At 43.7% G+C, this 24,215-nt stretch overlaps 1 protein-coding gene across 1 annotated transcript in view; it reads left to right on the plus strand.

The window, feature by feature from the left end:
- LOC115459683 (centrosomal protein of 112 kDa-like) overlaps positions 1 to 24,215 on the plus strand; it is a 314,545-nt gene that overhangs the window by 191,290 nt on the left and 99,040 nt on the right. Inside the window, exon 17 of the mRNA XM_030189491.1 lies at positions 3,073 to 3,152. Coding sequence (XP_030045351.1) covers positions 3,073 to 3,152 — 80 coding nt within the window. The remainder of the gene's footprint in view (positions 1 to 3,072; positions 3,153 to 24,215) is intronic.

Consider the following 24,215-nt stretch of genomic DNA (forward strand, 5'->3'; position numbering starts at 1 on the left):
AAAAAGCTCCCAGGTACAAAGCTCCCTTACTTTGTGTGCTGAGCCCCCCAAAACCCACTACCCACAACTGTACACCACTACCATAGCCCTTACAGGTGAAGGGGGGCAGCTACATGTGGGTACAGTGGGTTTGTGGTGGGTTTTGGAGGGCTCATATTTACCACCACAAGTGTAACAGGTGGGGGGGGGGGGATGGGCCTGGATCCGCCTGCCTGAAGTGCACTGCACCCACTAAAACTGCTCCAGGGACCTGCATAGTGCTGCAATGGACCTGAGTATGACATTTGAGGCTGGCATAGAGGCTCGCACAAAAGATTTTTAAACTATTTTTTTTGAGGGTGGGAGGGGGTTAGTGACCACTAGGGGAGTAAGAGGAGGTCATCCCCGATTCCCTCCGGTGGTCATCTGGTCAGTTTGGGCACCTTTTCGTTGCTTGGTCGTAACAAAAAAAGGACCAAGTAAAGTCGTCCAAGTGCTCATCAGGGACGCCCTTTTTTTTCGATTATGGGTCGAGGATGTCCATGTGTTAGGCACGCCCAAGTCCTACCTTCGCTACGCCTCCGACACGCCCCCGTGAACTTTGGTCATTCCCGTGACGGAAAGCAGTTGGGGACACCCAAAATCGGCTTTCGATTATGCCGAATTTGTGTCGAGATGGCCGTCCTTCTCTTTCGAAAATAAGCCTGATAGCCTGTCTTGAGAATTGTGTGACAGCTTCTAGAATGAAGAAGATGCTTGGAATGAGACATAATGTGCTGACCGTCACACAAAGGGTTAGAAATACACAAAGGGGTGGAAGAGGGTAAAGGTGAATATAACTGTAGGAGCTGATTGTGTACAATGATTTAATTGGCAGATATACCTGCGTCAGGGGTCTGAAAGATCCTTTTTAAAGGTAGCAAAGCCCAGCAGTATGGGTTAAGGATATTTGGGTGGAGACTCTACCTGCTCAGCAAACTGTCTGAGGGGGTCTCCCCATAGTCTTTCCACTCAGCAGATTCTGAGGTGAGTGGCCTTGCTGGCCTCCCACTTAGTCACCTCTCCCCTCTCCAGTCGGTTCAAAACTCTGCTGCCCGTCTCATCTTCCGCCAGGTTCGCTTTACTCATACTACCCCTCTCCTCAAGACCCTTCACTGGCTCCCTATCCGTTTTCGCATCCTGTTCAAACTTCTTCTACTAACCTATAAATGTACTCACTCTGCTGCTCCCCAGTATCTCTCCACACTCGTCCTTCCCTACACCCCTTCCCGTGCACTCCGCTCCATGGATAAATCCTTCTTATCTGTTCCCTTCTCCACTACTGCCAACTCCAGACTTCGCGCCTTCTGTCTCGCTGCACCCTACGCCTGGAATAAACTTCCTGAGCCCCTACGTCTTGCCCCAACCTTGGCCACCTTTAAATCTAGACTGAAAGCCCACCTCTTTAACATTGCTTTTGACTCATAACCATTCGCCTCCACCTACCCTCCTCTCTTCCTTCCCGTTCACATTAATTGATTTGATTTGCTTACTTTATTTATTTTTTGTCTATTAGATTGTAAGCTCTTTGAGCAGGGACTGTCTTTCTTCTATGTTTGTGCAGCGCTGCGTACGCCTTGTAGCGCTATAGAAATGCTAAATAGTAGTAGTAGTAGTAGTTCCCAGTGCAGCCCTCTCACTGATTGGAAGTGTGTTGTGAGGCCTGCCACACGAGAAGTCCCTGCTGTTTCATGCAGGATGGATTCCTTAATTAATGTGTACAACGCTGCATATGTCTAGTAGCACTATAGAAATGATTAGTAGTAGTAGTATTCTGATTACTTACGTACAGATTAATTTTCTGCTGCTTGCTTCAGATTGTTGAAGGGTTGGATACTCGTTTAATATGGAAAAACAAGAAGAAATTCAAGGAAAGGTCATTTAATTCTTTTACAAATTCATTTGGTTTTATAAATCTAATATAAAACAGCAAATTTGCTGTCATTGTTTGAATATCTTGACATTTTTCCCCTTGTTTGAACCTAAGCCTATTTCCCATCAGAGAAATACTTTTCCCAGAGAAATACACATTTGTCAGTGTTTGATAACATTGAATTTTGATATAACAACCTACAGATGTTTTTAGGTGAATTGCATTCCCTGCAGAGAAAGCTTGCCTGGGATAGCAGAACTTTAAATGTTCTTAAACACGTACATAAGGGTGGTAGTTATCAAAGTGAGCTAGCGCACTGATCTACATTATCTGCCTCTTAACACATGTTAAAGGGCTCTATCTAACCTTGGTTGCAGTGCCCCAGTGCAGCATCATTTAGGTTACCCCACACATTGGCGTCTGTTTCCTGTGTCTAAATATAAGCTGAAAAAAAACGTAAAACAATTATATTCAGGCCGCAGAAAACAGACACCAATGTGCCCTATTTGACTGACTGTACATTTGTCCTTTAGATTGTAAGCTCCTTTGAGCAGGGACTGTCCTTCTATGTTAAATTGTACAGCGCTGCGTAACCCTAGTAGCGCTTTAGAAATGTCAAGTAGTAGTAGTATTCTTTGCGTTCAGGTTTTACTAAGCGCTTGCGCACAGGAGCTGAGGTTAATGCGGAACTCTTCTGCGCATGCGCCAAGCACAATCCTCCCGACGAACTCCTTAATGCTGAACGCTATGAGCATATCATTTTCGTTGTTATTCTGCGCTGTTCCAGCAGTATTTTTACGTCACTATTCAGAACAGCACTGGAGTTTGGAGCATCGGGGCCTGAGTTTACAGGCATAACTGTCCTTATTCTATAACTTGGACCTAACTTTGGCCACCTTTTATCGAAGTTGGCGGTAAGTGCCTAATGCACTTTAGTAAAAAGCTCCCTTAATTGTACAGGGCAGTAAATGTCTTTAATATTGATATTATTAATTCGAGTTTTATATATTTTATATTACCGTGTTGTTATTGATATGTTGTAAACGTAAACTGCCTAATACTTATTAAAAGGGGTGGGTACATTAAGCAAATAAATGAGAATAGAATGGAATTTCTACAGTAAGTCTAGACAAAAACTGTTGTTGATTCCTAAACTGTGAATTGTTCTATTAAAATTACAGGTTCATGCACTCCAGAGTGAACTGGAGCAAGAGAAAGGAAGTGCTCAGAAGAAAATTCAGAAGCTAGAAGAAGGCTTGGCGTAAGTTACCAAGTAAATTCTGAGCTGCTAGATTTGGCTTCTCTTTTTACATTCCCCAGCCCAACCTGCACCCCAAAGAAGCCCAAAGACACCCCAAGCTGCCCAGTGGGCTCTCTGAGGAGTGGGAGGGAGGGGGCAACTGTGCAAGAGTGCTTGCTCTGCCTCCTCTCCTCTTCCCACGTGCTATTGCGCTCTCTTCCTCACTCCTGGCTTCTCCTCCAGAGCATATCTTCAGCTGATGACCTCATCACACACTTCGCCCTCCTATTGGTCAAATTTGGAGCCAGAATGAGGCTTGAGATGAACCAAGCCTCATTCCGGCTCCAAATTTGACCAGTAGAGTGGCAGTAGAGAGAGCTGGAAGGAAGAACCAGCAGTGGCTGCCCAAAAACAAAACTGGCTCAAAAAGTCACAACCCACGACTGCTGGAAAGTGCCCATGGCCAGCACAAAAAACCCACCCAATTCTGCAGGAAAACCGCGGACTTGGAAACCCTACTTGTGACCCAGAATTAATTAAAAAGCCGTTGTACTAAGATAATGTGGGAGCCTTTACTGCCTCCTATTTAGGAAGCAATAAGATCTCCAGGGTTAACTCTACATTAACCACTTGCTGGTTGACCCTTCCATGCCTATTTCCCTCCCATGACACGCTATCTCCAGAATAAATAGCAAAAAATAATAAAACAAAACACGCAATTAGTGTCAATTTGTGTTTTGCGGTAAGCCATTTTTCTTGCGTAAAGGGGCGCTTTCACTAAAGCTTAGCAATGGACTAATGGACTTCAGTGCATTTATTTATTTATTTAGTCACATTTATACCCCACATTTTCCCACATGTTTGCAGGGTCAATGTGGCTCACATTAAACCGAGAAGGCAATCGCCAACCCGGTTATTAATCAATTACAATATATTGTGGTAAACAGAGAGTGTAGAAGAACAAGTTGAAAGGAAGGAAAAGAAAAAGAGTCCAAAACAGTCCATTAATGTATTGCTTTGGAGGACTTTAGGATTTATGTTGGATCCTGGGAATAGGCTTTCTTGAATAAGCTGGTCTTGAGTAATTTCCTAAAGTTAAGATGATTTTGGGTAGTGTTGACCGCTTTTGGTAAAGCATTCCATAATTGGGCGCTGATAAAGGAAAAGGAGGTAGCATAGGTAGATTTATTCTTGAGGCTGTTGCAGGTAGGATAATGGAGGTTTAGAAATGAACGGGATCTTCTTGATGTATTCCTAGAAGGAAGGTTGAGTAGGTTAATCATGTATCCTGGGACTTCTCCGTAAAGAATTTTGTGGACTAGGGCACAAATTTTGAAGTTAATTCTTTCCTTTATTGGGAGCCAGTGTAATTTTTCTCGAAGGGGCTTAGAATTTTCAAATTTGGATTTACCAAAAATGAATCTGGCGGCTGTATTTTGGGCAGTCTGAAGTCTCTTGTTCTTTGCATCCAGCATATATTCCATTACAGTAGTCTAGGTGACTTAATACCATTGATTGAACTAGGTGTCGCAAAACTTCATTAGCGCTTAATGTGGTTTATTAAAAGAGCCCCTAAATTAACATTACAAACGACAGGCATGGCACAAAAAAAGGGCGTGGCTAAAATAGGGTCATTTACATACCCAGCTGCTATTAGATGCGCACCAGCATTCACTCGAGGTTTCAGCAGGCATAAGTCCTCATATCCAAACTTGGGCACAGGAATCCGCATGAAGCGCTATTCTGTAAAGACTGCTCAGTGCTAAGCGACCTTTATAGAATTGGCACTTAGCATGGATCTTAATAACACCTAAGTTTGGGTGCCGTTTTCTGAATCCGGCCTTCTGTGTGCATATCTGAAGAAAACGAACATGCCAAAAAACACACTCCAAAATTGGTAGACCAATGAAGTTCCAAAGCAGGGGTATTTATTGGCATCAAATCAACTCTTGACAACTTTCATGTAGTTGGCAAGAGTTGATTTGATGCCAATATGGGCTGTGCAACACATACCAACCTTCATCCCTCCTCCCCCTAGTCTACACCCAAATCAGATCCTTAAATTTCCCACCTCAAAACATCTGCTTCACATGTAGAAACCAATGTGTAACTATTACTGGTGTGTTAGGACTGTCACCACCTGAACCTTGTCAAGTTAAGCCAAAGGTCGGGGAGAGAGTGACAGAGGTGGGGTAAAGGGGGTAATTAGATTGTCCTAATTAGACTGTAAGCTCTGTCGAGCAGGGACTGTCTCTTCATGTTCAAGTGTACAGCGCTGCGTACGTCTAGTAGCGCTATAGAAATGATAAGTAGTAGTAGTAGTCTTTGGGATTCCGGAATCTTGCTACTCTTTGAGATTCTGCACGGAATCTTGCTACCCTTTGTCCTTATCCCTTATTTGTCCTGTTTGTCTGTCCTAATTAGATTGTAATCTCTGTCGAGCAGGGACTGTCTCTTCATGTTCAAGTGTACAGTGCTGCGTACGTCTAGTAGCGCTATAGAAATGATAAGTAGTAGTAGTAGTAATAATTAACCCTGTGTTGGAACTTCATTGGTCTACCCCCTTTTCAGTGTGTTTTTTTTTTGTATTGGTTGGTGTACCTGGAGGTGCCTTCTGCTTTCTGCTGAAAACAAGAATGCCAATATTGTTCTGTGCATAGATAAGGTAAGGGTAAATAGTTATGGACTTGATTTACCGCCTTTCTGAGGTACAATCAAAGTGATTTTCATATTCAATGCAGGTACTTTCTCTGTCTCTACTGGGCTCACAATCTGTGGAGGGTTAGGTGACTTGCTCAGGGTCAGAAGGAACTGCAGTGGGAAATGAACCCAGCTCCGCTGGTTCTGAGGCTGCTGTATTAACCAATAGGCTACTCCTCCATTTCTCCACTCCATATTAGTCTTTGAAAAATGTATGTGCAGGATTTTTTTGCAAGGTGAATATTTATGCACAGAACAGCATTCTGGTTCTAATACTTTTGTTAGTGAAGCTGCCCTTACTACCGAACTTTTGTGCACATTTTTGAAATGGGAATCCAACTCAGTTCCTCAGTTCCCCAGGACCAGAGTCCACCACCCTAACCACTAGGCCACTCCTCCACTGTTGCTACTATTTGAGATTCTACATGGAATGTTGCTATTCCACTAGCAACATTCCATGTAGAAGTCGGTCCTTGCAGATCAGCAATGTGGCCGCGCAGGCTTCTGCTTCTGTGAGTCTGACGTGCAGGACGTCAGACTCACAGAAACAGAAGCCTGCGTAGCCTTGTACATGGAATGTTGCTAGTGGAATAGCAACATTCCATGTAGAATCTCCAATAGTAGCAACATTCCATGTAGAATCTCCAATAGTATCTATTTTATTTTTGTTACATTTGTACCCTGCGCTTTCCCACTCATGGCAGGCTCAATGCGGCTTACATGGGGCAATGGAGGGTTAAGTGACTTGCCCAGAGTCACAAGGAGCTACCTGTGCCTGAAATGGGAATCGAACTCAGTTCCTCAGGACCTAAGTCCACCACTCTCACCACTAGGCCACTCCTCTGACTCCATATTTCCATAAGCCACTAATGTTCAAAGTTCAAAATTAGAAATCTTTCGGACCAAAAAAATGATGGTGCAGGAGACTGAATTGGTGTAAGAGAGTAAGGGACATTTGATGGGTCAAATTGGGATCTTAGAGGACCTTGCCGATTCTCAGACCCCCATAGTCATTACCCGTTTTAACCTCCATTTAATCCAGACCTTTGCAACAGAAGTTGAGCAGAAGCGGAAACCAGCTATAATTGCTTAGCTATCATTGAAGAATGCTCTATAACAAATTCTGTAAACCTTGCCAAGACATAACATGTCCTGTGTTTGCAGAGAAATGAACAATTTACATTTACCAGATGGAAGTAAAACAAGGTTTGCCTTTTCCTTTTTTGATTATGAGGAATTGTTGAAAGTAGTTCCATATGATTTGGCCACATTTATTTAGTTTTATATCCATTTTAAAGTTCCAGAGAGAGATCATGCTTTGAAAAGCAGAGGCTAACTTAAAAACAAGAAAAGAAATATTTACTAAAAACTCAGACAAATGAGAGAGTCGTTTCTCTGGACTAGTACAGGACATTTGTGGTGCTGAATCTCTGCTTTTTTTTACATTTGTACCCCGTGCTTTCCCACTCATGGCAGGCTCAATGCGGCTTACGTGTGGCAATGGAGGGTTAAGTGACTTGCCCAGAGTCACAAGGAGCTGCCTGTGCCTGAAGTGGGAATCAAACTCAGTTCCTCATTTCCCCAGGACCAAAGTCCACCACCCTAACCACTAGGCCACCCCTCAGGACCAAAGTCCACCACCCTAACCACTAGGCCACTCCTCCACTGTTGCTACTATTTGACATTCTACTACTACTTAACATTTCTAAAGCGCTACTAGGGTTATGCAGTGCTGTACAATTTAACATGGAAGGACAGTCCCTGCTCAAGGAGCTTACAATCTAAAAGACAGGTATTCTACATGGAATGTTGCTATTCCACTAGAAGTCGGCCCTTGCAGATCAGCAATGTGGCCGCGCAGGCTTCTGCTTCTGTGAGTCTGACGTCCTACTTGTACGTGCAGGACGTCAGACTCACAGAAACAGAAGCCTGCGCAGCCTTGTACATGGAATGTTGCTAGTGGAATAGCAACATTCCATGTAGAATCTCCAATAGTAGCAACATTCCATGTAGAATCTCCAATAGTATCTATTTTATTTTTGTTACATTTGTACCCTGCGCTTTCCCACTCATGGCAGGCTCAATGCGGCTTACATGGGGCAATGGAGGGTTAAGTGACTTGCCCAGAGTCACAAGGAGCTGCCTGTGCCGGGAATTGAACTCAGTTCCTCAGTTCCCCAGGACCAAAGTCCACCACCCTAACCACTAGGCCACTCCTCCACTCAGTACCAGGCAGGAAAAGAGTACTTTTATTTATTCTGCATTTGGCATATCGATGGCCATTTTAAAGATAGATTCATTAGTAGGGCATGCCATTTCTCACAGGTGTCATTTAAAGCTTATTTACTAAGGATTTCTAACATTTTATGTTGGTAAAGGGCTACTTTCTCCAAGGGCCAAGCAGTATGACCAGTCGCAAATGTGGTTGATATCGTCCAGTGGTGCCGACATCAAGCTTCTTCCAGATATCATCTGGAACAGCTTAAACCAATGGTTCCCAAACCAGGTCCTGGAGGCACCCCAGCCAGTCAGGTTTTCAGGATACCCACAATGAGTATTCATGAGAGAGATTTGCATGCACTGCTTTCACTGTATGCAAATCTATCTAATGAATATTCATTGTGGATATGTTGAAAACCTGACTGGCTGTGGTGTCTCCAAGATCAGGTTTGGGAACCACTGGCTTCAACCATAGGAGCCAGCTCTATGGGTGCCAGTGGGATGCTGAGAACCCCCTGTATTGAGAAAGCTCCTTCACTGTTTTCAGGGAGGGGTAGTTTGTATTGTTTTTGGTACCCCCCAGTCATTTTGAAATGTTGGCATCTATGGCTTAAACAAAATATCTATGTCATAACGGTAAAATACTATTGTAATTCTTACCTAAAATGTAATCAATAGAAATAGAAAATAAAACATGGAAAATAAAATAAGATGATACCTTTTTTATTGGACATAACTTAATACATTTCTTGATTAGTTTCGAAGGTTGCCCTTCTTCCTCAGATCGGAAATAAGCAAATGTGCTAGCTGACAGTGTATATAAGTGAAAACATTCAAGCATTACTATGACAGTCTGACAGGGTGGGGGGATGGGGTGGGTAGGAGGTATGCATGGGGACATCAAAGCATATCAATATCATTGATATTCTAAAAGGATGGGTGTGGATAGGTATGTCTCTGTTGATCACCCCACCCCTCACCTATCCACACCCATCCTGTTAGAATATCAATGATATGCTTTGATGTCCCCATGCATACCTCCGACCCACCCCCATCCTCCCACCCTGTCAGACTGTCATAGTAATGCTTGAATCTTTTCACTTATATACACTGTCAGCTAGCACATTTGCTTATTTCCGATCTGAGGAAGAAGGGCAACCTTCGAAAGCTAATCAAGAAATGTATTAAGTTATGTCCAATAAAAAAGGTATCATCTTATTTTCTTTTCCATGTTTTATTTTGTTTGATTTCTATTGATTACCTTTAAGAGTGGACTAACACGGCTACCACACCTCTTTACCTAAAATGTAAATTGTAAGCCACTTTGAACCAAACTTTGTTTTTGGATAACAGTGGGATACAAGAATGCATAAATAAAATAAATAAATATCCCAAGCATGCCTGGAACATCCTGCAAAGCCCACTTGCTGTGTGTTTGTCTGAGATAGCTTTTGCATGCATCTCCTGTTTCTTTGCCACAGACCCCTCCCCTCCCCTTTCCATGGACTCATCCTCTTTTTTTTCTCTTGGTCAGGCCTCCCCTGTCACCTTATGCTTCTACTGCTAAGACCCCACTTTAACTGTTAGCTTTCATTAATTGCTACGTTTACATCTAATGCAGCTTAGTAAACAGGGGCTTTTGTCCCACCCAGGCAAAGATGTAGGGGGTAATTTTACAACAGCAATACCTGTGTTGAAAGTCTAAGAAGGAGCCTGTTTTATCACTGCTTTACGGAGGCAACATAAGCACCTAAAATCCTTTATAAAATAGATTCAAATGCAGAAATTTACACCTGCTACAAGGATGGTGTAAATGTATTCAAACCACTGTGTGCACTTAAGTTCTGGAATCACTTCTATTTGCCTGAAAAAACAGCAGTTGGGAGGTGGGGCGGGAGGAGAGTACTCAGAAGAACAGGTGGGGGTCAGCTAAGCAGAAGCACCACCTTGGGTGAATCTTTTTTATAAAGGTGGTTAATAAATCTCAATAAATAAACAAAGAGGTGAACCAGGGTATCAAAAGGCAAATAGAATGTCTTTTCTGAGAGGGTATTGAGGAGTGGTTGGGACAAGCCTATGAGCTGAGGAGGGAGCCACGTGATGTGAGGAAACGTGGCTCTGGGGGGCTTCCTCTCGTGGAAGTTAAACTGGGAACCCAGTGTAGGGAATCTGTCTCTCACTACTACGCCTGCCCTCTGAGGACATACAAGGACGGAAGTTACCTCTTTACAGCACTCAAAGGAAATTACCCACATTTACATAGTAACATAGAGGGGAATAATCGAACGGCGCCAGCGAAATAGATTGCCGACGATCTATTTTGACAGCGCTGCAAACAGCTGGCTGAACCGTATTATCGAAAAAGGTGGACGGCCATCTTTTCTTTCGATTATATGGTTTGGCCCGGCCAAATGCCAGAGTTTGCCGGGTTTGAGATGGCCAGTTTTGTTTTTCAGCGATAATGGAAACTAAAAGCGGCCATCTCAACCCCGGCTAAATCCAAGGCATTTGCTCGTGGGAGGAGCCAGCATTTGTAGTGCACTGGTCCCCCTGACATGCCAGGACACCAACCGGGCACCCTAGGGGGCACTTCAAAAAATGTTTAAAAAATACAAAAGAAGCTCCCAGGTGCATAGCTCCCTTACCTTGGGTGCTGAGCCCCCCCAAACCCACTCCCCACAATTCTACACCATTACCATAGCCCTTATGGGTGAAGGGGGGCACCTACATGTGGGTACAGTGGGTTTTGGGGGGGTTTGGAGGGCTCAACACTTAGCACCACAAGTGTAACAAGTAGGGGGGGGTCTGCCTGCCTGAAGTGCACTGCACCCATTAAAAAATGCTCCAGGGACTTGCATACTGCTGTCAGGGAGCTGGGTATGACATTTGAGGCTGGCATACAGGTTGGCAAAAAAGGTTTTTATTTTTATTTTTTTTAGTGTGGGAGGGGGTTGGTGACCACTGGGGGAGTATGGAGAGGTCATCCCCCATTTCCTCCGGTGGTCATCTGGTGAGTTGGGGCACCTTTTTGAGGCTTGGTTGTGAAAATAAAAGGACCAAGTAAACCCGGCGAAATACTGATTAACGCTGCTTTTTTTTCCCATTATCCGCGAAAGCCGGCCATCTGGTAGCCACGCCTATGCCTGCCCATGTCCCGCCTTCGCTAAGCCGCCTACACGCCCCCTTGAACTTTTGCTGGTTCGGCGACGGGAAAGCGGCGATGCTGTCAAAAAAAGCAGCTTTCGATTATACCGATTTCGCCCCTTTTGAGAGATCGCCGGCCATCTCCCGATTTATGTCGGAAGATGCCCGGCGATCACTTTCGAAAATAAGCCTGATAGTAACATAGTAGATGACAGCAGAAAAAGACCTGCACGGTCCATCCAGTCTGCCCAACAAGATAAACCCATATGTGCTACTTTTTGTGTATACCTTACCTTGATTTGTATCTGCCATTTTCAGGGCAGAGGCCGTAGAAGTCTTGCCCAGCACTAGCCCTGCGTCCCAACCACCATCCCCGCCTCCCCCCACCGGATCTGCCACCCAATCTCGGCTAAGCTTCTGAGGATCCATTTCTTCCGAACAGGATTCCTTTATGTTTATCCCACGCATGTTTGAATTCCGTTACCGTTTTCATCTCCACCACCTCCCGCGGGAGGGCATTCCAAGTATCCACCACTCTCTCCGTGAAAAAATACTTCCTAACATTTTTCTTGAGTCTGCCCTCCCCCCTCTAAAACCAGAAATATTCCAGCTGAATCACTGAGCAAAAAATAAAGTGTCTTTTCAGGTTTGTTAAATCTATCTGCTACACTAGTCCTGGTTTTCAGATACCTTTTACTTGATGGCTTTCCGGAGCTTCCGTTTACACAGTGCTGCTGCTTTCAAAGTGTGATCTGGGAGCTTCAGGTGGCTGCTGCTAAGTGTACATTCATTAGCGCTTTTACCTAAGTAGTCAAACCTGTTGCGGAATTAATTTTGTTGAGGAAAGCAGCCCCCAGCACAGACTGTCAGAGAGAAAAAAAATGTTCCTTATTTGAGTGTGCATGGAGTGGTTTCTGTTTCTGAAATGCTGGCTTCCAAGTTATCTAGTTGTATCTAAGAGAAATCTTTAATATTTAGAAAACGGTGTTTTTCCTGGAGGGCATTCTGTAATTGACAATTCTAATCCGTGGCTCATTCAGCCAATGTAGATTTCTCCCTTTCTGGATATATTAGGTTACCTAGATTAAAGTCCGTTTTCATCACTTTCCCTTTTCTTCGCACGTGCTCCTAACGTTATTTAGTCTGAAAAGCAAGCTTGATATGAATGCAGCCTCCAAATTGCATGCGAAACCCTGGCTTTATCATAAGTATTTAAACAGTTATTATAAACTACAGTTGCGGTATTCAAAACATGTATAGATTGTTTGTACGTTTGGGAAGCTCGCCAGGTGCCCTTGGCCTGGATTGGCCGCTGTCGTGGACAGGATGCTGGGCTCGATGGACCCTTGGTCTTTTCCCAGTGTGGCATTACTTATGTACTTATGTCCTCTACTTGGCTCACTTTTATTACATAGAGCAGTGATTTAACCTATTGTGATGTCATAGTGGCTCATTCCACCAATAAGAGCCAACCTCATTAGTGATGTCACAATGGCTTGATTGTATAGAATGTTTGTACGTTTGAGAAGCTCGCCAGGTGCCCTTGGCCTGGATTGGCCGCTGTCGTGGACAGGATGCTGGGCTCGATGGACCCTTGGTCTTTTCCCAGTGTGGCATTACTTATGTACTTATGTCCTCTACTTGGCTCACTTTTATTACATAGAGCAGTGATTTAACCTATTGTGATGTCATAGTGGCTCATTCCACCAATAAGAGCCAACCTCATTAGTGATGTCACAATGGCTTGATTGTATAGAATGTTTGTACGTTTGGGAAGCTTGCCAGGTGCCCTTGGCCTGGATTGGCCGCTGTCGTGGACAAGATGCTGGGCTCGATGGACCCTTGGTCTTTTCCCAGTGTGGCATTACTTATGTACTTATGTACATATTCTAACAGCGTCTGCTGTTGACATCAAAATGAGTAATAGTATTTGAACCAAGGTAATTGCTTAGCAGTCTTGTACTTGTAATTAGTGTGGATGCTGCCACTTGATCCTCACACCAGACACCACCTGCTAATTCACTTTCCTTTCAGGAGTTCGCTGGTGTATCTGCGTAGTAGCAATTGAATGGTAATAGCACAGCATGCACTCTTTTATTAATTAGTTTTATTTTTAGGTCAGTTGCAGTCTTCTGGCACTACCTCTGTTCATTGGAAGCCAACACTGTTCCAGGGTGGCTATAGTCCCGCACTGGTTAACGTTATTTGCTTTTGAATTAACACTGAATATGACAAAGACCACTTGGTCCTCTCAGTTTACTCATTTATATCTGCTTGATATAGTGCCACAGATCATGCTCTCCTTTCCCCGTGTTTCTTCTAGAAAGTACATAAGTATTGCCATACTGGGACAGACCAAAGGCCTATCAAGGCTATCATCCTGTTTCTAACAGTGGCCAATTCAGGTCACAAATACCTGGCAAGATCCCAAAAAAGTACAAAACATTTTATTCTCCTTATCCCAGAAATAAGGAGTGGATTTTCCCCAAGTCTATTTTAATTAATGGTCTATGGACTTTTCCTTTAGAAAGCCATCCAAACCTTTTTTAAACCCCGCTAAGCTAACCGCCTTTACCACATTCTGTGGCAACGAATTCCAGAGTTTAATTACATATTGAATGAAGAAAAATTTTCTCTGATTCGATTTAAATGTACTACTTTGTAGCTTCATCAAATGCCCCTAGTCCTAGTATTTTAGAGTAAACAGATGCTTCACGTCTACCCTTTCCACTCCACTCATTATTTTATAGACCTCTATCATATCTCCCCTCAGCCGTCTTTAGCACCACAAGTCTTATTGCGCAGGCCATGCATGACGCTTAGCAGTTCAAACTATTAGAGTAACCAGTCTGATGATTTTCATCTCGCCAATATTGCAAGACTTGATTGGGCAAATAGCATTTAACGCAAAGTTTCCTGTTGGATTGTGGTGAAGTCAGGAAATTCTCTTTGAAGAAACGCATCCACTTATTATCACTTTGCCAAATATTATCATATTTTTTATTCACCTCTATAGGTCTGATTTATGTAAGGCCTTACAAAGTTCTGAGGCTGTTGCCTTTATTCAAAAGATCGCGGTTGAGTGGTTTGGAGCATGGAAGAGTAAACTGAGAAAATAAGGCCTCGAACAAAAGACTTAGGAAACTTTTGGAACCTCACTGCCTTGGTTATTCAGTCCAATGATGTTCTTTCAGAGTCTGATATGAGGACTGTCTCTGAGAAGGTCTTCCAGCCCTTTGAAATATGTTGACTCGGTTTAATATTTTTGTAAGAAAATAGAAGATAGTGTTTAACTAGCTTCAGCTAAAATAGCCTTTAATTTAATCTAGGATAGGGTGCATTGATCTGGATAAAGGGTAGATCTAAAATCCTAAAAATTATAAAGGCTACCTGAGCACTAGTTAATCTTTCACTTTGAAATATAGAGATGCAGAGTCTTAAGTAAGGCTGCCATTGGATCCAGATTTGTAGGACAGGGTTGATTAAGTTTCACATGCACTGGGATAAATCTAGGATTGGATCAACCCTGTCCTGCGAATCTGGATCCAGTTGGCAGCTTTAATCTTAATTAGCAACTATAACAGAAACCCTAATTGAATCTTTAAAGTATTAAAAATGTTCTCATTTACTCATATTATATACATAATTACTTTTTGTAAAAAGCTCAATAAAATTATATAAATATTTATTTGTTGTGCTCAGTTTTTTTGTTGTATTGCTGTGGACTAAAAGTCCAAGCTTTGCAGGGACACCACATTTACATCATAGCACATCCTACCTCCTCCCTGATCATAATGTTTAATTGATGGACAATATCCAAAAAAAGATGTTAAAAAACTGATGTTCAAAAAAATTGAATAACAGCTACTTAGCTTAGGTAGAGATTGTGCAGAACCAAAGATCTTCTTCCTGCAAAGATCTTGTCCACTGCAATACTTTTTTCAAAAAAATCACTCCGTGCAAGACATAAGAACAAAAGAATCACTGTTCATCCATTTTAGTGCAGCTTTAATCTTAAGTCATAAGACATTTAGATATATTTTTAAAATATCATATTACAGTGTCGGCATACTGAGAAATTGATCACAAATTCCAAATATTGAATTAATGATGCTTTAGTCACTTTGAGGTGCCATTCAGCGGATTCCAGTAAAGCATATTTCTAGGACTTTTAAGGTTAAATGTGTTTTTAGGACTTTAAGGTGAAGATTAACGTGATCTACCTGTGCAGTTGTTTTGGAATCTGGAAAAGGTTGGAGGAAGAGTGACACTTAGATCCAGATACACTAAACCTAACGAGCCAGCAAAGTGGTTTTTAAACCAGTTCTGGCCAGTCTAGCGAGCAAGTAGTAAAACAAGACATGCACAAAAGGGTTCTCCGAGCCATTTTCCTGTCACGGTAGCAGCTAACGAAAACGGAATGCAAATGATCTAAAAGTTATTATAATGAGCTAATTAGTATTATAATGTGCATGCAAAGCAGATGCACAGCCGTTTTCCGACCCCATGCACAAAAGCAGTCCCTACCTTTACCGTGGAAAACCTAACGGGAGGTCTGCACCTCTCGTTAATGCCTGGCTGGGGCTGCTGTGAGCTCTTGTGAGTGCAAGAAGCACTTCTGCAGCAATTGGAGGCTGCAGACAGCTATTATACACGCAGCTTGTCTGCGTGTTTGAAGCCGTCCTCGGCATTGTGCAGCAGATGAGACAGCGGGACCCTGGAAAGAGAGAACTGCAAAGATCAAGGAATGGACGTCCTTCTCACAGAAACCAAAAAAGTGAATTTTGGACGTCCCCAACTGCCTCATTGTAGGGACGGCCAAATTTCAAGGGGGGCTTGCCTAACACTTGGACGTCCTTCACTCATAATCGGGGGAAAAAAACCCAAGGATGTCCCTCACATGCACTTGGACGTCCTTCTTTAAAGGTGTCCGAAATGACCTGACCACCGGAGAGAATCGGGGGGGATCGGAACGTGCGAGACATCCAAATCAAAATGGACGTCCCTTTCAATTATGCGGTCTCTCTCCGCCAATCACAGCGTGTTTAGCTGTCACTGATGTCAGCTAAACGTGCTGTGATTGACTGAGAGAGAGACCTGGGTCTCCATCGGATTGTTTAGTTCTCTTTCCAGGGTCCTGCTCTCTCCCTCTGCTGCACAATGCCAAAGACGGCAATTTATTGGAGGTTTTAGACGGCTATTATACACGCAGCTTGTCTGTGTGTATGAAGCCGTCTTTAGCAGCCATGCATAACACTTGGCTGCTCTGCGCATGCTCAGCTGGCCAACTGGCTTCCCTTCCTTAGGAAGGAAATCACGTGCAAATGAGCTAACAGCGAGCAGCTCATTTGCATGCGATTTCCTTCATGGATGCCCGTTTTTTTCCGAATCGGTAAGGGAAGGGCTTTTTCCATGGAGTTAGTGCATCTGGCCCTTAGGGTCAGTGGGTGTGCCGGCAGCAGGCATCCACAGAAGGTGGTACTAGGATTAATAAATCAGAGGGAGACCTGGCTTGGAAGGGAATGGGATAGGGTTGGGGGCAGAATAATGGAGACTTACTGTAGGGCTTTCAAGGTGAGTTACATTCAGGTGCAGAAGATTTAGCCAGAAAACTTACAATCTAATTTTGTGCCTGAGACAGTGGAGGGGTAGATGCCTTCACCAAAGTCACAAGGAGCATTACTGGGATTTGAACCCTGACTTTCCTGGTTTTCAGCCCATTGTTCTAATCACTAGGCTACCAGAGTTTAGACTAATACATGGTGTTGAAAGAAAATGTATTAGGAGAGGAGAGGGTGGGGGGGGGGGGGGGGGCAGTGTGTTGGGGAACACGTACTAATAGTTAGAGAGTGGAGGAGTGGCCTAGTGGTTAGGGTGGTGGACTTTGGTCCTGGGGAACTAAGGAACTGAGTTCAATTCCCGGCACAGGCAGCTCCTTGTGACTCTGGGCAAGTCACTTAACCCTCCATTGCCCCATGTAAGCCGCATTGAGCCTGCCATGAGTGGGAAAGTGCAGGGTACAAATGTAACAAAAATAAAATAGATACTATTGGAGATTCTACATGGAATGTTGCTACTATTGGAGATTCTACATGGAATGTTGCTATTCCACTAGCAACATTCCATGTAGAAGGCTGCGCAGGCTTCTGTTTCTGTGAGTCTGACGTCCTGCACGTACGTGCAGGACGTCAGACTCACAGAAGCAGAAGCCTGCGCGGCCACATTGGTGATCTGCAAGGGCCGACTTCTACATGGAATGTTGCTAGTCATTCCATGTAGAATCTCAAATAGTAGCAACAGTGGAGGAGTGGCCTAGTGGTTAGGGTGGTGGACTTTGGTAACAAATACAAGAAGATTTTGTTTAGTCATCTATGTTGCCTTTATAAAATAGGCACATTTTCAGATCTATTTATTTATTTTTTACATGGCCTTTAATAAAATCAGGTTTATGCCCTTTGGCTACCTTTGTGTCTTTTTATAAAAGTAGTATAAACTGTTCCTACCTTGAAGGCGCAGGCACGAACAGCTGCCCTCGAACAGGTGAAAATGTTCATGCTCGGACTTTGCGTGTACACATGTAGATTAGCATCTATGCGTGTACGTGAGAACTCTGCTTATGCTCTGCCCAAATTCTGATCCTGTACTTGCCCACTGGCAAAATATGCACCATCATGTCTGGCACGTACTTTACACCAAGAGTCTGTTTTAATCAGCTTTCACTGGCAGATGATCAAAAGCAAACGCCGGCGCTAGAGGCTGTTAGCGCCATACTAGCGCCGGCGTTTGCTACCGCCCCATGATCAGCTCTTAACGCATTCATCCCCAATGATCAGCGTCCAGCACGCCAAAGATTGGGTTGCTGGCTGCGACAAACCCTACGCTAGCTCCGAGCTGGCATTAGGGTTTGCAGATCGTTGGAGAGGAATGGTGAGCCCTGTCCAGCATGCATTTGCATGATGGCTGGCCCCCATTCCCCCCTACAGCAAACCTGCCAGCGAGGGCAGTTGAGGACGTCCAAAATTTGGACGTTTCTGTGATGGGGCAATTGAGGACGTCCAAATTTTCACCGTTTCGGCAATGGACAGTTAAGGACGTCCAAAATTGGATGTTTCTATGAGAAAGACGTCTTTCTTATTGAAACATCCAATTTTGGACGTCCTTAACTGCCCATTGCAGAAACGTCCACATTTTGGACGTCCTCAACTGCCCCGTTACTATACCTCCTACACCCCCTTAAATTTGGCCGTCCCTGCAACAGGGCAGTTGAGGCCATCTACAGTGGTGGAAATAAGTATTTGATCCCTTGCTGATTTTGTAAGTTTGCCCACTGACAAAGACATGAGCAGCCCATAATTGAAGGGTAGGTTATTGGTAACAGTGAGAGATAGCACATCACAAATTAAATCCGGAAAATCACATTGTGGAAAGTATATGAATTTATTTGCATTCTGCAGAGGGAAATAAGTATTTAATCCCTCTGGCAAACAAGACCTAATACTTGGTGGCAAAACCCTTGTTGGCAAGCACAGCGGTCAGACGTCTTCTGTAGTTGATGATGAGGTTTGCACACATGTCAGGAGGAATTTTGGTCCACTCCTCTTTGCAGATCATCTCTAAATCATTAAGAGTTCTGGGCTGTCGCTTGGCAACTCGCAGCTTCAGCTCCCTCCATAAGTTTTCAATGGGATTAAGGTCTGGTGACTGGCTAGGCCACTCCATGACCCTAATGTGCTTCTTCCTGAGCCACTCCTTTGTTGCCTTGGCTGTATGTTTTGGGTCATTGTGCTGGAAGACCCAGCCACGACCCATTTTTAAGGCCCTGGCGGAGGGAAGGAGGTTGTCACTCAAAATTGTACGGTACATGGCCCCATCCATTCTCCCATTGATGCGGTGAAGTAGTCCTGTGCCCTTAGCAGAGAAACACCCCCAAAACATAACATTTCCACCTCCATGCTTGACAGTGGGGACGGTGTTCTTTGGGTCATAGGCAGCATTTCTCTTCCTCCAAACACGGCGAGTTGAGTTCATGCCAAAGAGCTCAATTTTTGTCTCATCTGACCACAGCACCTTCTCCCAATCACTCTCGGCATCATCCAGGTGTTCACTGGCAAACTTCAGACGGGCCGTCACATGTGCCTTCCGGAGCAGGGGGACCTTGCGGGCACTGCAGGATTGCAATCCGTTATGTCGTAATGTGTTACCAATGGTTTTCGTGGTGACAGTGGTCCCAGCTGCCTTGAGATCATTGACAAGTTCCCCCCTTGTAGTTGTAGGCTGATTTCTAACCTTCCTCATGATCAAGGATACCCCACGAGGTGAGATTTTGCGTGGAGCCCCAGATCTTTGTCGATTGACAGTCATTTTGTACTTCTTCCATTTTCTTACTATGGCACCAACAGTTGTCTCCTTCTCGCCCAGCGTCTTACTGATGGTTTTGTAGCCCATTCCAGCCTTGTGCAGGTGTATGATCTTGTCCCTGACATCCTTAGACAGCTCCTTGCTCTTGGCCATTTTGTAGAGGTTAGAGTCTGACTGATTCACTGAGTCTGTGGACAGGTGTCTTTCATACAGGTGACCATTGCCGACAGCTGTCTGTCATGCAGGTAACGAGTTGATTTGGAGCATCTACCTGGTCTGTAGGGGCCAGATCTCTTACTGGTTGGTGGGGGATCAAATACTTATTTCCCTCTGCAGAATGCAAATAAATTCATATACTTTCCACAATGTGATTTTCCGGATTTAATTTGTGATGTGCTATCTCTCACTGTTACCAATAACCTACCCTTCAATTATGGGCTGCTCATGTCTTTGTCAGTGGGCAAACTTACAAAATCAGCAAGGGATCAAATACTTATTTCCACCACTGTATCTTCCGATTTAAAGATGGACGTCCATCTCTTTTCATTGGTCTGCAGCCCAGACCTGTCAAACAAGTGCGGGAGGATTGTGCTGAGCGCATGCTCAGGCACAATTCTCTTGCACTTCTACCCCATAATCAGAGATAATTGCGCTGCTTAAATTTGCATGCAATAACTCTGATCATAGGTCTAATAGCGCCCCGCGCTGTTCCAGCGCTATTTTAGAGCGCTATTTGGAACAGCGCAGGGCTTTTGATCATCTGCCTGTTAATGCGTGAAAATGGTTTTTAAAATGACCTTCAATGTGTTTACACTAAAGTCTTTTTCCTTTAGGTAAACCTACTAGGAATACAAACTCAGGAGTTTGAGACTGGTTCTTTTACACTTGTGACTTTTAGGTCACAGAAGGGAAGAAAAACTTAGCTATGTAGAATAACAGATCTAATATTAATGTCAACAGGAAAATAAGTGCTTCTGTGCAGACCATTTAATAGAAATGGCAACTTAATTTGCAGACTATTCCCTGAGGATAAAAATGTCAAATGATGGGAATGGGATGGTCACAAGAGAGGTAACAGATGTTAATATGTAATACTATTAGCATACTGCAGTAGTTCCCATGTTTGTCCTGGCCAAACCCCTGCCAGTCAGGTTTTCAGAATATCCACAATGAATATTCATGAGTTAGATTTGCATGCACTGCCTCCATTACTTGCAAATCTAACTCATGAATATTCATTGTGGATGTCCTGAAAACGTTACTGGCTGGGGTTTCCCCAGGACAAGTTTGGGAACCACTGGCATACTCTATACCTTGAGCAAATACAGTTTAGAGGAACTTGAATTAAAATTTTCAGGGCTTACAGTCCTATAAAATCGAATAGATCTTCTGCGGTCCACAGAGATATGTTCTCCAAAATCTGAAGCCCTAAGGAGGTGCCGGAAGCTAGCAGGCCTTTGTGAAACACTCTGGGCCATTTCTAGAGTAGATGAATGATACCCTGATGCAGCCCATACTCTGTACTTCCTCCATTGCTGTTTTAGCTACATAGTAGTGCAGATTCCCCATTTATTTATTTATTTATTACATTTGTACCCCGCGCTTTCCCACACAATGCAGGCTCAATGTGGCTTACATAGTAATTCAAAATACAAAGTCTTATAATAGAAATTTCAAAACGGTAGTGAAACATTATGAAGTTGAGTTTGAATAATGTATGATTAGGATAAAATAGGGTGGATAGGATAGTATAAGTTGGGGGAAAAAGGGTAAGGAAGGATATAATAAAGGGATGCGTAGAGGGGGAATGGGGAGGTGGGGTAAGTAAAACCAATGATGAGGTCGGTATCTGTCAGAACAGAGTGTGTACAGAGGCCCGTTATGCAGTTGTCATGTAAAGAAAATCACCTAACATAGTAACATAGTAGATGACGGCAGAAAAAGACCTGCACGGTCCATCCAGTCTGCCCCACAAGATAACTCATATTTGCTGCTTTTTGTGTATACCCTACTTTGATTTGTACCTGTGCTCTTCAGGGCACAGACCGTATAAGTCTGCCCAGCACTATCCCCGCCTCCCAACCACCAGCCCCGCCTCCCAACCACCGGCTCTGGCACAGACCGTATAAGTCTGCCCAGCACTATCCCCGCCTCCCAACCACCAGCCCCGCCTCCCAACCACCGGCTCTGGCACAGACCGTATAAGTCTGCCCAGCACTATCTCCGACTCCCACCACTGGCTCTGGCACAGACCGTATAAGTCTGTCCAGCACTATCCCCGCCTCCCAACCACCAGCCCTCCCGATCTTGACTAAGCTCCTGAGGATCCATTCCTTCGGCACAGGATTCCTTTATGTTTATCCCACGCATGTTTGAATTCCGTTACCGTTTTCATTTCCACCACCTCTCGCGGGAGGGCATTCCAAGCATCCACTACTCTCTCCGTGAAAAAATACTTCCTGACATTTTTCTTGAGTCTGCCCCCCTTTCAATCTCATTTCATAGAAATGTGTGGCAAAGAGCAAGAGAAACATGTGAATACTTTTCCGACACCCTTGCTTAGTCTTCCTAATCACATGTTTCTAGATGTTAGGGGTTAGATTTACTAAAATGCATTACTGTGTTAGTGTGTGCAATACAATTTGGGACCTGAGGTAAAAAGTGCATGCTGCTTCCTTAAGGGGGCGCTATTTAGTAACAGTGAGTACACACTAACCATTGGTAAAAGACCCCTCTCTGTTCTACAAAGGAGCATACTTTAAGATTTCCAGTTATAACTTTTCTAATGTATGCATCACATTTAAAAGTCCTACAACTTTTTATGTCATATTTAGTAAAATATCCTTTTATATAGGTGAGTATGGGAAACGTGAATGATGCCTTCAGAGTGTAAGCTGCTTCTTAATTTGGCAGATGGCATCCTGACAGTCTCCATGGTTGATCATCTAATTGCAACCTTGTCACCTCTGCTACGGGGAGAGGGAACTGGTCTTAGCTGTATTAAGGAACAATCCTTGCTGGTCTGGGTCCATACACAGACAGTAGGACCTGCACGTACTTAATAGCAGCAGGTGTCCCATTCCAGATCAGAGCTAGGACACACCATTTCCAACATACATCAGAAGATATGGGAACTACTGCCTGGGAAGGAGCTGGGCCCAACTCCGATAAAGATGGGAGAGAGATGTGGGAAGGGTATTAGAGTCATGGGACATAATAGCGCAGATAAAAAGCATTCCCCACATCAAAACCAGGGGACACAAGATGAAGCTAGATTTAAAACAAATAGGAGAATGTTTTTCTTTACTCAGTGTGTAGTTAGACTCTGGAACTCGTTGCTGGAGAATGTAGTGAATTTAAAGGGGGTTTGGACAGATTCCTGAGGGAAAAGTCCATTGAACATTATTAATTTGGGGGGGGGGGGGGGGGGGGGGCGGGGGGGGGATGCCGGGTTCTTGGAGCCTGGATTAGCCACTGTCGGAGACGGGATGCTGGGCTTGATGGACCCTTGGTCTTTTCCCAGTATGGCGGTGCTTATGTACTTATGTACAGTGTTCTGAGGAGAGGCTCTCGGAGGAAGTGGTCCCTGCAGGTCGGACCCGAGGTCATTGGACCCTTCAGCTGCCAGACTTGAAGCTGGAATTGCGTAGCAGAGGGAGGATTTCAGATTCCCTGTCCTTGAACTTTCAGAGGAACAAGTTTATTTTTTTGTTCTGTTTTTGAACGTTCACCTGCTTGAAAAAATGCAGCTGCAGCTTTGCTATACTATGAAAAGTTAGTTAGTCAGTGAAATTGTATACTGATGAAATCTGAAGGGACCTGTTTGTTCTTCCAGTACTCAGAGTAGAATAAGTGAATTAGCAGAAGCGATTATTGTATTGCTTGTCTGTAGTTCTTTGTAAAACTATCACATTTTAGATATCTAATACCTATTAAAGGACATAGGTATTGCTAGCTGTCACTATGCAGCGAACTAGTGTGTAAACTTTTACGACTGTTCACAGAGAAGGGAATGGTAGCCGTGTTAGTCCACTCTTAAAGGTTATCAATAGAAATCAAACAAAATAAATCATGGAAAAGAAAATAAGATGATACCTTTTTTATTGGACATAACTTAATACATTTCTTGATTAGCATTCGAAGGTTGCCCTTCTTCCTCAGATCGGAAATAAGCAAATGTTGGTGGATGACAGTGTATATAAGTGAAAACATTCAAGCATTACTATGACAGTAAAATAGATACTATTGGAGATTCTACATGGAATGTTGCTACTATTGGAGATTCTACATGGAATGTTGCTATTCCAGTAGCAACATTCCATGTAGAAGGCTGCGCAGGCTTCTGTTTCTGTTGAGTCTGACGTCCTGCACGTACGTGCAGGACGTCACACTCACAGAAGCAGAAGCCTGCGCGGCCACATTGCTGATCTACAAGGGCCGACTTCTACATGGAATGTTGCTAGTGGAATAGCAACATTCCATGTAGAATCTATAGAAATCAAACAAAATAAACATGGAAAAGAAAATAAGATGACACCTTTTTTATTGGACATAACTTAATACATTTCTTGATTAGCTTTCGAAGGTTGCCCTTCGTCAGATCGGAAATAAGCAAATGTGGTAGCAGATAGTATATATGAGAGAAACATCAAAGCATTACTT

This window comes from Microcaecilia unicolor, unplaced genomic scaffold (genome assembly GCF_901765095.1).
Source record: "Microcaecilia unicolor unplaced genomic scaffold, aMicUni1.1, whole genome shotgun sequence".
Classification (NCBI taxonomy): Eukaryota; Metazoa; Chordata; class Amphibia; order Gymnophiona; family Siphonopidae; genus Microcaecilia; species Microcaecilia unicolor.